The 16,845-nt window shown below is 46.2% G+C and overlaps 1 protein-coding gene across 3 annotated transcripts in view; it reads right to left on the bottom strand.

Moving 5' to 3' along the window:
- LOC144142278 (uncharacterized) overlaps positions 1 to 16,845 on the bottom strand; it is an 89,948-nt gene that overhangs the window by 10,088 nt on the left and 63,015 nt on the right. For all 3 annotated transcript variants that reach the window (XR_013316932.1, XR_013316933.1, XM_077673655.1), the window contains exons 5-6: positions 7,121 to 7,198; positions 2,805 to 2,873 (exon numbers count right to left, since the gene is read on the bottom strand). Coding sequence is in view for 1 of the 3 variants with exons in the window: in XM_077673655.1 (XP_077529781.1) it covers positions 2,805 to 2,873; positions 7,121 to 7,198 (147 nt within the window). In the remaining 2 variants the exon portion in view is untranslated. The remainder of the gene's footprint in view (positions 1 to 2,804; positions 2,874 to 7,120; positions 7,199 to 16,845) is intronic.

Raw genomic sequence — 16,845 nt, 5'->3', positions numbered from 1 at the left:
ACATTACAGCTAAAAGAGAAGAACATAGGCTCTTACACAACACAAGTTTTGTAAACTACAAAGCCAATATAAACGTACCACACATTGCAAACTGAAATTTTGGAAAACAACAACTAACTTCCATACATTACTCGGTCGAAGTACTCCTAAGACTGCCCGCACTGCAATTCCCCCCTAACAACCTATCAGCTCGTCTACTCGCGCCAATGCCCCCTCACCCAATACACGGCCTTTCCAATGTGCCGTGGTAGTCTGACTGTCACGCTCGTTACCATAGTTGCAAAAACGCCTTGCTCAAGCGAACGCTAAAGCTCACGGCCTGCTCTACATAGGAAGCTCACCACCACCCTTTACTGCCCTCTCTCGGCGTTTTACGGTTCCTTTTGACTAATCCTTAAAGTTATATTCTAGATCACAAATAATGTCCCTAAATGGCTACAAAACCCTTAGTCCACATACAGCTAACCACAGTTCAGAACGTCCGGTGAAGTAACATATTATCCGTTGTCTCCAACAGACATAACTCTCCCGCCCGCTTAGCCTTGAACTGATTGAACCGTCTTATTTCTTTTGAAAACAAAGGTCGGAGAACTTTGAAAGGTAGCCTGAAGTGTGAGTTATCAAACAGCTTTCGAACTACCGCGAGGTATTTCATGCCAGGAACACTACAATGTTTACTGACGGTGACTTGTTAGCTTGCCTTTCGCCTGTAGTTCTAGCGTTGCAGCCATGCAAACTTTTACCGAGCAGACATTTCAAAATTACCATCACTCTGAAATTTTCGCTTTATTTCTCTTCGGCAGTGTTTGGTGCACTTTAACGGGATTTTATAATCGCACAGCCAAACTGTTTTTTTAGGAATGGCGGCAAAGCTTCGAATTCGCAAAGCTGAAGGTTATTGTCTGCGGAGAATATCTCGCATATTTTTCCAAAGCTATGTTTGCATTTCATACGCTTATGTATCGTAAAGAGAGTGAGCATAAGTTCTCGACAGGTTTGCCTCCGAGGGTAAGTCTCATGCGAACTTAACACTCTTCTTCGGTTACCACGAGGCAAAACGTCTTCATTTTGCGGATTGTCTGCTTACGAGTTTTGAGTCGAATCGGTAAAGTGAAAGGAACACTGTCTTGGTCGTCAGATCTCATGAAATATATTCTGTGCAACAGCGCAAAAAAAATACGTGGACGAAAGAAACGAACAGGACGAGCGCTGACTCACAACTGGTTTATGCACTCGATACATGCGGAAAATAAACGTTTACAACAGAAAAGAGGGAGAGAGAAAAACACAAATAAACGAATCCAACACACCCTCCGGACCCCCCTCTCTCCCACATCGTCGGCACTGAATACCTTAACAAGAAACTCATGAAGAATAAACAGTAGGCCGCACCGGGCTGATAACAAGGAGACAAAACAACGAAACATGACGAACCACAGCACGTGCTAGCCAAGTAGGCATATTCTTTGTCGCACAGTGCAATTGACGTTTGGCTAACACAATTGGCTCCAAATCTCCTAATGTGAAAAGCTTTAATTGTTTTCCGGCCTGTTCTTTCTATACACGCAAGGCAGACATGCCGGGACAGGCGCTTGTGGGTGTCCTCTTCCCATCTCACTCCGTCGTGAGGCTAAGCCCCGGTTGTCGTGAGCTGGCCCGGGTGAACGTGCTCTAGGTGTACCGGATTCTCAGGCGTCACATCTCTTCCTGTGCTTGTTCCAGCTACTTTGGAAAGTGTACAGCCATTTGAAAGCCTCGTGAAGAAGCCTAAACGAGACGTGCATCGTTTATCTCGTTTGGCATCTTGCAATAGCCATTCTTGCACCATCTAAAAAAGCCAGAACTTTCATGGAAATCTCTTCGGTTGCCTGTTCTCTTCGCGTTTCTTCGACCATAGTGTAAATATTGTTCCTTCCTTCCTTATGGTGTCGTGTTGTGCCTGCCATCTACCGTCCTGTAGAATACAGCCCGTCCGTGTGCCCATGCAGTGCTGGGTCGTTCTGTGGGAGCCTCGGCCCGGTAATTTTAATTCGCATGACCACAATTTGTGTGTACGAACCTTCCACTGGCAAGCATATCGCCAGGCTGGTCGTATCTTGAGTTCGGAGCTCGGAGGGCACGGTGTCCTGACTTGCTCCCACAATCACTGCAGATGACGCGCGTTTCACGGTACTACTAGGGCAGTATAGAGTCCCCGGATAGCGTGTGTGCGCAGCACTCATTACTTCGATAGATCATGCAACTGAGCTATTGTAATTTACGTTTTTAAAAAACTTTGTCAATAATTCTTTCTTTAAATACCGGGTTAAAGCCACTCTTGCGCACACTAATTTAGGTGGCATATCCACCATTTCCTTTCTCTAAAGACATGAGGCGTTTTGAAACGTGGGGGCCCATCACAGTTGTGGCAATTTTGCTTTCCTATGCATAGCGTTTGAATATAAAAACTTCTGTGGAAAAGCGTTTTAATAAAAGTACGAGCATGGTAGCTGAAATTATCCTGAAACATTCAAGGAAGGAGTCGAACTGCAAAATTAGTATTGATAAAAACTTTTAGGCATTAAAAACGCGCAAATAAAATCAACCCTATTTCTGGCCCTGAACGCATTGTTTAAAACAGCCATTTTCGTTACTCTTACCTTTTATGCTTTATAAAGAGCGGGAAGTTCGCTTGAGATATATAAATCTCACTTGTTTTATTTACAACCCACAGCAAACGAATCATTCGAAATGCCGCAAGAAAATACACCACTGCTTCGGACCTATAATGATATTTTCGCCAGCTGAAGTGAGCAAAATCTTACCTTCATCTTTGGCTGTATAATCTTCATCATTTTGAGGTTGGTAGAGGGTTTTATTAATGTTTTGCCACGCTGCAAAGGAAAGCTTCTTTTGAAAATTTATTACAAACTCTATGGCCACTCACAAAACAGAAGGAATTTGAAAATTTGGCCGCGTACACATGATGGTGCCACCAAAATTTCTTGCGAACATATTAGGACACAGATGAACAATTGTTTTTTTTACTAGTTAACCTAAACTCAACTTAAAGATTCTGAAGTTATAAACCAGAAACCCACTGATACCGTAATTATTTCTCTAACCAATTGATCGTGTCAACAAAAATTGCTCAGCTGTTATTTTCTTCAGAGTTATACGACCGCCTCTCGAATTGTGGGAATAAGAATTGAGGCAAACATTCCGTGGGGCCTTTTTATGGTATTACTAGTCTACGAATCACTGTTGTTTTTGTCGTTTTGGACACCAGAAATAGCAAATATTTCGTGGTCTTTGCTAATTTTAAGTCTTGTGTTGTGCTTGTCATAAAACTGCACGTCTACTTCGGCATTTATGTCACAACGCCGTACGTGGGCAGCAAGGGCCGGAAAAAAGATGATTTGGCGAGAGGAACAAAAAGGTTTCCTTAGGTAGAAAACCGCAAGACCGGGGCATTGCGGCGTCTGCGAAGTGCGAAAAAACGTAGCAGTGCATTGGGCCGTGCAATCGCCCATTCCCATGGGGGAACGTGGGTTAACATTACGCACCTTTCATCTTCTGCGCTGGTCTGCTGCTCGTCCTGTGTCTTCTGGGCGCTCGCAATAACAGAACTACTGTTTTCTGTTTTCCGTCGCTTCAGCTAGCATTGAGGGCAAAGGTTTCTCAAACTTCAGAGGCGTATATATGTGAGAAGATAGAAAAGAGTACCCTCTCAGATGCAATGTATGCACACCCGAGTGTATCTCCTATTGCAGATCTAGCAACCGCTTTCTGTTTGCTTTATAATTTACCTCTCTGGTTTTTCTTCTATTCGTTCATTTGCCTAAGCGTAAACGCGCCTTCACAACAACAAGCAAAGGTTGCATTTGAAGGGACTCAATGTGTAGGTAAAATGCCTCACATGGTATTGAGCACGCTGGTGAGATGCTACGCAGTGTTGCAGGCTGCATCACGGGCGTTTCATCTAGAAGCCGCAGCCACGCTTTTTAACGTTACTGGGAGGGAGCACGCATGTGTTTATGAGCGTACTAGTATAAAAGACGGCCGCTAATGATGCTCTCGCCTTTAACATCGTTCAAGAACCAAAGCCTTTGGGGAAGGTGGCAATATACAGGTTTTTAGCAGGAGAAGACACCAGCGAAGACATTATTGCACAAATCCATTGTGAAATAATAAGCTATGACCCTCGGGCTAATTGGGCATCATTTGTGTATATTAGGTCAGTCATATTCTGTGTACCAGAGATGCCTAGATTTGCAACAACTTCGTGAACTTTTTACGTAAACTGGTGCTGATGAATGCATTGTCACTCTCCCAATCGCCGAGTGCTACCGCTGTTCTAACCTAGTAAAAATAAATAACGGTAATTCGCAGATTGCGCAAGAATATTTTACATACGCCTACAAGCTGGAAGCCTAAACTGGTGCACCACTTGGGGCCAAATATATAGAGCGCTCATCCTAATGAAAAATTTGCAGATGATAAATGACTTACTGTGTAGTACTTCTGCTAAAACTGCTATTTTAAAAATATCACGAGGTGCATTCCCTACCACCCCCAACTTCCTTGTCACGTACTGTCAATTTTTTTAATGTTATTCCTCCCGGTACCATCTAGGACAACACCCTCGCATCCCCACTACACTGGCAACACCAATTCTTCGCTGATGGCTGTTTTACGAATGGCGAAGAAATCCACGCACCCGCAATCGCAACCTGAGGAATTGGTAACGATGTAATTGCAGACTAACTACTTTGCGCCATAATGGTGGTCACCTGAAAGTCTTCCTTGCCGGTTACAACCACCACTGTGCCAATAGACCAGTACCACTCCAATGGCCCAGGCATACCCAATTCCAACATAAGATTTCTTTTAAAAACTTAGGACAGATTTGCCATCAGTAGGAAAACGTTATGAACACATGGTAACTAACCGTCATATTGACTTCCTTGAAAATATTCTGCTGTCAATTCAAATGATCTTCGGTATTTCTATCCACCACTTATTCAAGACTTCCTTTTCCAACTCAAAGAACTGCTACTCGACCGCCTCAGCGAAGTACACACAGGGTGTGCCCTTGCTATAACCAGCTGCAACCGGCTTCTCGAAACGGGCATCAGTAGCGCGAGCGTTCTTGTGCTCCCCTCTTCAGGCTTAGACATACGTGGATTTTGTTGCAGTACCTTTTTGGGCGAGCGCCCCCCGCAAGCGTGGACTACGCCCCACGCTCCTCGTGGACACGGGCTCACGTGAGGGTTAAAAGGCAAGTGTAACTATGACACACGGCCGTCTGGTGAAACTGCACACCACACAAATTAGTGCTCGCTACAACCACTTTACGGTTAATATGGTCACGCAAGAGTGTGCCATGCCGGAGGCCACATTTCACTTCTTGATTCACTCGCTCGCCTACGCTGCCATACTTGATGCATCCACCCTCGTTCAGCCGGCAGTCTCAGCTTAACCCTCGAAACAAGTGTATCACTTGCGCCATGCTCTTGAAATGTTCTCATTGCAACAAACAGTTTCTTGCGGCTTATCTCCGAATTATTATCCTGCTAGGTGAAGCCCTAGGCAGCTTAAGTGAGTGGGCTTGAGCCGTGTGGCGTTGTCCCACATGCAACACACAGGCGAGAAGACATTGTTCTACAGGATTTATTTTACCAGACTTCACCGTAAACTAGTTGTTCCCTTAAAAACTTTCTTAGGGTGCGGCGATGTGATGAATGGAGAGGCAAGGAACTTTTTGTTGGGGAATTCATCAGGGCAAATAATTGCGGCATTAAGAGCAATCGAGAAACCGAGAACAAGGGTGCGCACACATAATGTGGCTGAAATAGTCCACGCGGCTAAGGAAATTACCACATGGGTCACCTGGTTATTTTGTAGGGAACATCGCTACCCGCCACCTAGAGCCGAAGGTGGTGCTGGGCGTGCCCTTCGTGGCACTTGTTCGCCGGCTCTCACTCAGTTAAGAGGCTGTCTTGCGGTTGCCGAGTTCTGGCGTTACTGGGCCCGCATGAGCATGCTCCAGGTGTACTGAAATAAATCGAAGGCGCCACACCTGTTCCGGTTCTCGTCCGAGTGACTTTGGCTAGCGTACAGACCTTTGACGATCTCGTGAAATATAAGCTCGAACGATACATGCGGCGTTCTTCTCATTTAATCTCTTGAATGAACCTTTACCTTGCTATTTTTAAAGCTTGACATTATTCTGAACCGTCTTCTTTGCACTGCGCCTTTTGCTTAGGTTTTCCCCGTAGAGAAAATATTGTTCCATCTATGTTTTTGTATATTGCGTGTAATCTACCATCCTGCCAAGTACCGTCGGTGCTTGTGCAAATCCAGCATAACTGCGTCTTCCGGTGAGATGATGGCCCGTTTATTCCACTCCGGCGACCTTCATATCGCGGTTTGAATCTTCCACTCGAAAGCTTGTACGGGTTGCTAGCATCTTGTGTTCGGAGATAGGATGGTGCAGTGTTTCCACTCACTGAGACCAGTACTACAAACGATGCCCGTGGGAGAATATTATTGGGGCGGAATAACGGCCTAGGCTAACGTGTGTGACAAGCAGTCGTATTTTGGCTTTATTTGTCAGCCTCGAAACTGACGTTTGTTGTGTTACGCATACTAAATAATTGTGTCCTTAAAAAACTTGCAAGGGCCTCTGTTGGGTATACAAAGTTTAGGTGGCACGTGCCACAGTTTCATCCTCGTGAAGCATGGTCGTTAATCACAGCAGTTGCGCAGTATTTATTATACATTGTGCTTAATTATAAAAAATGCCTGAAAGAGCGTTCATAAAGACGGATAATAATGATACAAGAAATGACCCCTAAGAACCAGATGAAGAAAATGAAATGTGAAAGTTGCTTGGAATAAAACGTTCAGGAAAGAGAGACACGCAAACGAAATTTGCGGGATATGTCACTAGTCGCATTCTTGCTGCTCTTATATTTTTCATTTAATAATTACATTATCTTGGGTCGAGACAGAACTAAATCTTATACGTTTTAATTACATCCAACTGTCAAAAAGTGGTCGGAAATGGCCCTAGAACATCAAGAAGTGCTTGGGCCTCTAAGTATGATTCTAAAAAGTGAAGTAGGTAAAATCTTACCTTCAGCAAGGTATGTTGTGCTCTGATCTAAAGTATTTAAATCAGAAAATTCGGCAATTTCGTTAATTCTCTTCCATACTGAAAAATAAAAAAAGCTCGTAAAATTTCTCAAAATTTGTATAGCCAACCACAAACTAAAAAATTATTTAAAATTTTACCTGCCTACACCAAATAGTGGTGTGGAACTATTAGTCAACCGTATTATGAAGCTGATAAATAGTGGTTTTCTGTCAGTACTTATAACATGAATTTAACGTTTGGACAGTCACCCACTTGCAACCCACCAAAGACATATTCATCTCCTCTACGTTGTCTCTATTATTAAAATAAAGCGTTCAGCTCTAACTTGTTAAATAAATGTAGCCCAGAATCTCAAAGACATGGCGTAAAGATTACGACATACATTGCTCTTCTTATTGGCGTTATTCTCTGTGCTCAAACCCAAGTTGTTTTTTTTTATTGGTGCTCGAAATACTAGTAGTACTTTAGTAATCAAGGAAGTCTATGCCGTCAAATAAGAGTAGGAAAACAGGGGGGAAAGAGGTGTAGCCAGTTTAGAATTTATGCGTTCATGACGACCACTAAAGCGTTTATGCAGATAGTGGAGGGCCGTGCTAAGGTGGATATCATCGGCCCGAACAGACGTTTTTCACCGGAATAGATCCCAGCCTAACTAACAACCTTGATAGACCATTCTCCACGACAAACAGTCCAAGGGGGGGGTGATAAAATTAGGGTCTTCATATCTAGGGTTATATTCTGAAGCATCCAGAGGCATACATTAATGAGGACAGGACGGTACGGAAAGAACGTGCGATAAGCGCTACCTTACGCGTCAATCGTGGCACATACGGTCATCTGCCAGCGAAGACGCTAAGCATGTGGAGACCGCGGGGTACATTCATTTTCTAATGTCGTCGGGTGTAAGCTCTGCGTTTTCCTTGCATTTGGTGACAAATACTTCGCCACGTGAGGCATAGGTGGAGCTAGTGCAAGGTAGCCAGGAAGGGGAAACCAAACAAGACAGGAATTTTCGTGTCTGGCAGGCGAGATATACTTCTAGGCAAGCGTTGCTAGAGGCTGGTGACCCGTGATCGTCTAGGGGAGGGGTAGTATTTGAAGCTCTGGAGCTACCTCATGTGCATCGTGGTTGCCTTCATTCGAAGCGTGTGACACTGTTGTGCAGCCAAATGAGTACCGGTACCATTGCGGGCTACAATGGTGATAATATACCGAATTTTGTTCAAACTTTGGATGTTCGGTGAGAAGCTTGCGCCTATCTTGAAGGGCCCGGCAAGAGTCTGCAAGAACAAAAATGCGTCGCGGTGGCAGTGTTGCAATTGTAAAGGCCAAATATTTGAATGCGCCAAGTATGCTCGGGAGTTTTGCTTCCAAAGCGACGAGTTAAAAGGGCGGCGTCTTAGGGAGCCCTCCAGGTCCGGTCGGGCTGGCCCCCGCCAGGGCATGCCCAGTGGGGGAGGGCTGAGGCTGGCATCTGTAAAACTATACATTTCGTCTTGCAATGACGCTGCCATGGCTGGCTGCAGTGTCTTTTGACGATCAGTCCGACAAGAATGCTGAATTCTGGTGGTTCGGTGGGGAACTGTAACCGGCGTGCCTAACCAAGGGGTAGGGGTGGGTGTGGCTGATGAAAATATTGGAAGTACACATGCATCGCATGGACAAAGCGTAGCCTAAGCGGTGTTAGTGTCCGCTTTCTCTACGACCTCTTTCAACGGAAGGAACGGGCGTAGCCTAATTAAGAGCATCAATGCGAGTCTGCCTTTGAAGTCCAGTGACAGTATAAAGCATTCCCTGAGGAACGACTGAAAAGGTGCTCCTTTTAAGTGGATAAGATATCATAAGCCGGGCCTCGATATTCAGGCGACTGGGAGCTATTTTTCTTCAGTGGAGCGAAGCATCCATTGGTTAGCGCCTGGGAATTTCTTGCAGAGGCGAGAGGTCGGTCGCGGATTTGTTTCTTGTTTTTTTGGAGCTGTGTTTTCTTATTCAAGTACAAAACCATGGGGAGCACTCCTGTTAAGAGAGAAGGTTCTTGTGCTCCATACTGGATGCGTTCTCTTGAGCCAAATTGGTTTATTTTCAATAAAAATGCGAATGCAGTTTTGTGCCCTTTTGCTGGGAGGCCAAATTGATTTCGTTGGGTATCGCCGATTGCCTAATTTTGCCGAACGCTTGCCGCTTGTGAAAAGTCACGACTTAATCAGAATTGCAAGGCCCTGATGTGCGACTAAGAACAAGTCGCCAAGGTAAAGCTAATCGTGGGTATTTAGTTGAGGGCGTAATCCTTTGGGACGGGCGAAACCCTGAACCAACCTATTCGAAATAATTCTGAAAGGGGTTGTTGATTAGGGGCTGAATAAGTTTGAACATTGTAGGTACGAGCATAGGTCGTCGTAGTACCAAGAGGGTGTACTCATTTGTACACATTGGTACTCAAACTCGCGCGTGAGTACGAAGATGACTGAGTACACGCCCAGATTAAAAAAGTGAGTACAATAAGGAGTGACTACAGCACTGTACTGTACTCATGAGTACAGTACTGGTGGGTATTATGAGAGGGAAGCTCCGAAGCAGAGAAAATTATTTATTTAACTTCCGCATTATCCCCATCATCAAACACTTTGAGTAACGCTTCGTGTACGTACAACTACGGGACCTATCATCATCAACGTTGGTTCCTGGACCGGTGTTGGGAGACGCCTTTGTCGTAAAACATACGCCCTACTTCACCAACTACGCGAAGTGACAGAGGTGCGGGGTACGACATAGGTTGTAGCTATCCATCCGGAGGGGATCCAGTGCGCTTTCGACGCTGGCAGGAAGTACAGGACGCGACGTGCTTGGATACGCTTGTGGACATGCAAGGCAAAAAGAAACGGGCTCGGATGCGGTCATACGTTGTCTGATATCTGAGGTGGCCAGTGGTCACATCGTCATAAAAGGTTTCTACAATTTGCCGCTGCATTTCCCGACATGCAACGGGAACCCATTTTTCTCCAGTAGCATGGTAATTTTCACGATGCCACACTCAATCAACAACCCAAAATATTAGTTGCTGGCGGAGCAAGCGACTGTTTGGCGGCTCTGTTTTACTGCTCAGTCGGTCGACTATGCTATTACAATAGTAGTCATCTTGTTGTAGCTTTCCAAGCTGAAAGCGTTCACCGACCGCACTGGAGCTGAAAGGCGCGAGTGGCAAAGCTTCTGCCGGTGCTTTACGGAAGCAGCATATGAAGGCGATAGCGGGCAACACGATAAATCGTCTGCATCGAGTTCTTTCTTGCTGACTTGAATGTGATAAAGAAGTCGTATTCTTGAGACCGAAGAATCCATCGTACAAGGAGTCAGTGAGGTTCTTGAAAGTCTATAACCAGCAGATTGCGTGGTGATCGGTTACGATGGTGACATGTCGGATGTATAAATATGCCCGAATTTTCCTCCGCCTCGACGGGCGGGGAAAATAAGTGTGAGCACGAAGCTCCGAGGTGTATAAAATTACTTATTTCTCTTCCGCAATATACCCAACATGAAAAACTTCGAGTAACGTTTTGTCTTCTATGGGACTGATAATCATCATCGTTCGTTCCTGGACAGGTGTTCGAAGGAGCCTTTGTGGTAAAATAAACGCCCTACCTGACAAAGTAACCACGGCTCTTACAGTATGCATAACACGTGAGTACACATTACTCATACCTATGTAAAACTCATGAGTACACAGTACTCAGAGTACATAGTCCTCATGCGTACAGCCCTCATTAGTTGTGAGTGCACTCCGCAGTACATGCACTCTTGAGTACAGATGTTTTATCACGCACTCTTGTCCGGAAGAGCGTGTACGAGTCGCAAACATTTAGCAGTGCACCTGTGCCGCTTAACTCTCAAGACTGGTAAAACCAGAGAACAAAACCGCGCTGATTTTCTTTCGCAGTCCCTGTTTGGCACTGTTAGCACTTTAGATGCGAAGCATCTTTTGCTCGGCCGGATATGCCGTGTCCATGCCCTGTCCGCAGCGCCTTTGATGATGATTGGGCAGGATGCGCTATGGATTGGCCAACCAAAGAATTCATTACGAGATAGTTTTGCGTTTAACTACCGTGGTCATCTTCCCGTACGGGAACCCCTCAATAAGAAGGAGAAGAAGACAAAGCTGCGAAGAGGAGGCCGTCTACGTTGCTCTCGCCCCGCCCGCAGCGCCTCTGATGATGATTGCGGCGGGGTGCCCCTGGAGATTGGCCAACCAAACATCCATCACGAGATAGCTTCGCGTTTAACCACCGTGGTCATCTTCCAGTAGGGGAACCGCTGAAGAAGAAGGAGAAGACCAAGCTGCGAAGAAGAGGGCATGTACGTTGCTCTCAGCCGGTGCACCAACGTCAACAACCTTTAGCTCTGCAACTCTGATGGAGACTACCAATTCTAGCACAGAGACGACGACATCGAAAAGAACATGATGAACAAGTTTCGCACATTGAGAACCACCACCTACTCACCCTAACTCAACAGTACTTGCGTGCCTTTGCCACTGGTGTGGACCCGGGCGCGGAATTCCCTCTGGCGTACTAAACACCAGATCACTCAACAAAACGGCAACACAATGGAACCACAAAGAACCTCCATAATGCTTCGCATCCTCATCAGGGTTCCCCGCGGGAAGATGGTGTAATTTTTTCGGTTGTCGGCTGCTAAGGGTTCATGCTGAAAACGCAAAAAAGGGGTGTACCGACCGTGCGGCAAGGCGGCCGCAGATGCTCTGCTCCTAAAGCACACGTTGATTCCCGGAAATATTGTTGTTTACATACCCTGTAATGATGTGGCCGCTTCGTTGCCCTTGGTCCGCTCAAGTTGTTTTACGGTAGACGCTCTGGAGTCTACCACCAATGCCTGCACTAGGCCTTCTGAAGTCGCTTTTATCGGTCTTCAGAAGTTTTCAAAGACGATCGGCGCACTATGTAGTCGTTTTGTGAACCAAATCACTCATATAAGCATTCGCGATAATTGACGTGAATGGCGTCAAATTGACTCTACGGTAGACGCTCTGGAGTCTACCACCAATGCCTGCACTAGGCCTTCTGAAGTCGCTTTTATCGGTCTTCAGAAGTTTTCAAAGACGATCGGCGCACTATGTAGTCGTTTTGTGAACCAAATCACTCATATAAGCATTCGCGATAATTCACGTGAATGGCGTCAAATCTACTCTACGGTTTCTGGCAACACATTGCCCTCACAATTCCGCTTTGTGCATTCAAGTGATAATTTAACTGAAGTGCGAGCTCCAATCTGGCTTTAATAAACTCCCCTGTTGAAACATTTCACTTAGGTTCGCTGGGAATATGGTATCGGGCAGTGCCATTTGCAAGTGAACATATAGAAACACTGTGCAGTCGAGGTAGTTCAATTTTCCCCTGCAACGGAAATAAAACATTCCAGTACACTTAAAGCCATTTTCGGGTTGTGAAGCGGACAACAGAATGCCAGCTCAATGCGCGAGGTTCCTTGCTTCACCTAGCATTGTCGAATCGAATAGCTCCGGCATCTAGCCGCTGGATGCGCATTTTGCTTTTGAATGGCTTTGATTTGCATCCTACGTGATGTGGCACTTCTCGTTTATTTCACTTTGTTATGAGGAACCTGACGAGGCCGTTGAATTTCGGTGTTTGTTCTACCACTAACTTCATCTGCTGTTTACTGGCGAGGCGACCACACTTCGCTAGAAACTATACTGCCCAGTTTAAGCTCGCATTGTGAAAGGCATCGTGAAGGGGCCTTTTTTAAATGAACGCCAACGCCACAGTGGGTTGTACGCTAAACTCGCGTCTTTGAACATCTCGTAAATAATGTGGCTTGCATATGACGACGCCACTGCACTTTTTGATCGATCACTGTTAGCTTCATCAGCGCATCTCAAGATAAGAGCGGCAGATTTCTTCTGCGAAACCTACACACAATAACGGCAACTACAGTTACGTCAGTGCAAGCTATCACGCCCCCAAAACCCGTCTCTGAACTTTGTTTTCCAGTGCACAAAGCACGGCAAAGCAGTTGGAAAGAGCTTTAACGACTTCCAAGCGCCGGTAGCAACTGGGTGCACTGCGTCTCTCCACTGCAAGCGATACCCCCAACACGCTATACACACACACCGTTGGGATAGGCAATCTCAGCTCAGTCACTACTGTTGCGATGTTGCCCATGTTGGTCCGCTATCGAAGCGGTGACAAGGAGAGCGACGAATGTGTCAAGCAGATGGTGAGTTGAAGCTGCAATTGGAAGATGCAATAAAAGCCACTCGCAGGACCAGGCAGCTAGAGGAGCCGAAGGAGATCCACGCAATCGGCACTTCAAGATTTCGCGCCGCCCATTTTTATTCCTTTGTCGCACTTGATGCAGGTGTCTGTGTTTTAGGTTCAGTTATCGATGCATCGTCACCTAGACAGGTCATCGGACATTCGTGAAAGAGATAAACAGTGATTATTTTAAAGTGAACCATAGCCAACAAGGTGGTATAAGAACCTTTGCAGCAACCTACCATCGAAATCGCTAAGTGCAGCATAAGGCGACAGCATGCGTGCAGAGACGCGTACATTCGAGTGGACTGCTCAATTTCAGCACAGAAGATAGATTGTTCTGCAGGTGTTCCGAGTGTCCGGTAACCACGCAAGGTGGGTGCATTTATGTGACTGTTTCGTAAAAACATCAGTTTAAAAGCCCTGCGGGGCGGCGCAAGGTAACCAGTTTCCATCCCTTTTTCACGTTTTTTTATTTTAGTTTTTAAAAATACTGTCGAACCAATTACATCCATTTATGGTATTGTGAAGATTGCATGTAGAAATATCCCGAAACAGGCAATATTGTCGAAATGGAGGGTGTGACAGGGTTCGCCATTTGTAGTAGTGTTTTTTTATATTTTTATATGATTAGTTTTCAAAGTTTCGCTGTTGTAACGATTACGAGTGTAACTTTGGTGAAATGTGAATGATTCTGGAAACGCACGGCATTATACAGCTAACCATTCTCCTTAATTTTTCATACTTTCTTGGTTTCAAAGTTTTTCAAAATTTTGTTTGCCCAGTTATCTTCATTTACGCTATAATAACGACAGAGGAGGGATTTCAGAAAATCTGCATTATTGTGGAACTATGGGTCTGTACACGATTTGCCTTTTACGTATTTTTATATTTGTGTTATTTTTATAGATTGAAAACTTTGTTAGGCCAAGTATCTCTATTCACGCCAATATAGCAATCATAGGTGGAACTTCCCCGAAATAAACAATATTTAGTAAATACACGCCGGTACACGGTCCTGTCTGAATGGGGCGTTATTGGCAAAGATTGCAACGATTAAAACGCATCATAACAACCAAACACCCCCAAAACCAACCACCCCCAATCCTGTTCACCAGCCCCTATTCACTGAACCTCCTTCGCCTACCACAACAACAAACAAACATGAACCAAGGTCGCGGTTCAAGTGCGAAAAAACCACGACCTCTCTGTTTACTGCTTAACGAACACCGAGACCACAGTCGACGTCGTCCATCCGAGCCCAGTGCACAATTCAGAGCTCAAGTACCGACTCTGAGACCTCAGACGGGGATGTCGACGCCGACCGGACGGGTTTTAACACCAACTCCTCCGCAGCACTGTCAAAAACTCTTTCATCATCTCGATAGCGTTCCCAGTCGCGTTCACCAACCCAACACGTGCTTTTGAACAACTCCTAATATCTTCTCCAGTTCACACGCCAAGAAACTGAAATCCTTCGTCCCAAATCAAGACCCACCACGTCGTTGCCCATTTCTCCTCCGCTCAACCAAGAATGACAATCATCACCGCTTCCATTTTTCCTCACGTCTAAACAACCATTTCCCCACCCGCATCAATGCCGTAACCACCAAACAGTGCATAATACCACGTGATGATGTCCGAGACGCCACCATCGTAGACGACACTTAATCCACTAGTGGACTGCTCGTGTCTCAGCGGGATGGCAGGACAAAGCAGACAAGTAAACGCTTATTCGATAGGTTCAAAAAGAGAGAAAGCTTCCAGTTGGGTCTCTCCCTATATATCGCTGAACATAAAGGCTTAAAACCACGTAGTGAAGACGTCCTGGTAGTCGTTCCTCCCTCAACATGTCTAGGATAACTCTTCTCTAGGCCACCTGAGTCCCTAAACCCATCTGGCCTATCCCCTTCACCAGGTCCTCTCGAATTGTCCTACATCTTTCTGTACCGTCTCATCACCCTTTGAAATCCCGCTATAAAACTATTCTTCGAGGCCAACCTCTACTTCCCACTCTGGCAATGCGAATCCAAAATCCCCAGCATTACCTCACCCCTACCCCTTATCCGACCAACCTTACTGCCAAGCAACGCCACCAAAATTTTTGACCTTTGGGCCAACACCACGTGGCCAAACTCTTCCTGCTTTTCAACTCCTACCTTCTGGATTCCGTGTACCTCCACCAAAATAAATTCTCAAAGCCCACACAAACCCTCCGAACACCAAGGAATACCAGCTCGCGAGAAGGCCAGTTTCCCACGCGGAGGCCGTTATGCGGTCGGATGACAGTTATAAAATTGTGTAGCAAAAAGCCAGGAGGAGGCGGTATTTTTTGTGCGAGGACGGCAGGCGCTGTAGCGTTTGTTGGGCGTACTTGGTTTTCAGTGACGAACTTGTTCTGTGGGAGTTTATGATAAGACATCACGGGTTAGGTGTCCGAGCAGTTCTACCTTTCGAGAAGTTGAAATCCACTTGCCCGTCTGCCCTGCTTCCGTTTCTATGGTCGTGCGCCGGGGAAAATGTGTTGCATTGGTCTTGCGTACGGGTGAAGATGTGTTCTCACGCGCCGTAGAACAGCTGCGCCATGGCCACAGAGGCATAATATATTGCAGGTACACATGCACGACCAGCTGCGCCAGCTCAGTGGGGCTGTCGCTCGTACTAAGCCTGTAATGTAGGCCTAGTCGCGACCCCGGCGAGGACGGTAGGTGCGGTGGTCCCTCAGATGACCCGGCGACGATCGTAGGTGGCAAACGATGATGTCCAGACAGGCGACATGTAAAAACGGAGATTATAGGGGCACTAACTTGGTCAGGCAGGCGGAAAGGTTGGGACTGGAGCGATAAACGGGGCGTGGAAGCGTGGCACAAGCACTGGTGACACAAGAGTGGGCGGTTAATTTGAGAAGCCCCAATCGTGCTATATGTTTGGTCACTGTGGTAGGCGATATGCAGGCAGCCACTACCAACATGCTGTGGTGGAACTTTCTGGCACACCGCGCGCCAACTTCTTCAGACATATCAAAACCTTCGATGGGCATTCGTGACAGGCCCATTGGCATCCTTGTCATGGAGTGAAGACAAACAGAATGCTGATAACCAGACGAGCTCGTCGGGTATGTTTAAAATACCCGAAAGCACCATCATCAATATCGTCTTGCGGGGTCACTCACAACCCATTCACGAGCCAGTCAATGGGAAGCTGGCAGAGACAATGGTCGGAGAGATGGACGATGGTGGAACCAGAAGAACAGGGAGGCGGAGCGGGACTGTTACCGAGAGGAAATGGCGGTTGGGCACCCTGACACATGGCTCGTCTCAGTGGTCGCCCAACACTGAAACCCGTAGGTCGGCTTCTCACACGTCTGCAGGCGTCTGGTCGGGTGGTCTCCGAAGGTGCCGCATCCAAAGATCGATTTTC

The sequence above is a fragment of the Haemaphysalis longicornis genome, unplaced genomic scaffold, assembly GCF_048455015.1.
Source record: "Haemaphysalis longicornis isolate Haplotype H1 unplaced genomic scaffold, Haemaphysalis longicornis Haplotype H1 scaffold_6, whole genome shotgun sequence".
NCBI classification, from domain to species: domain Eukaryota; kingdom Metazoa; phylum Arthropoda; class Arachnida; order Ixodida; family Ixodidae; genus Haemaphysalis; species Haemaphysalis longicornis.
This window is presented reverse-complemented; position numbering and strand designations above follow the sequence as displayed.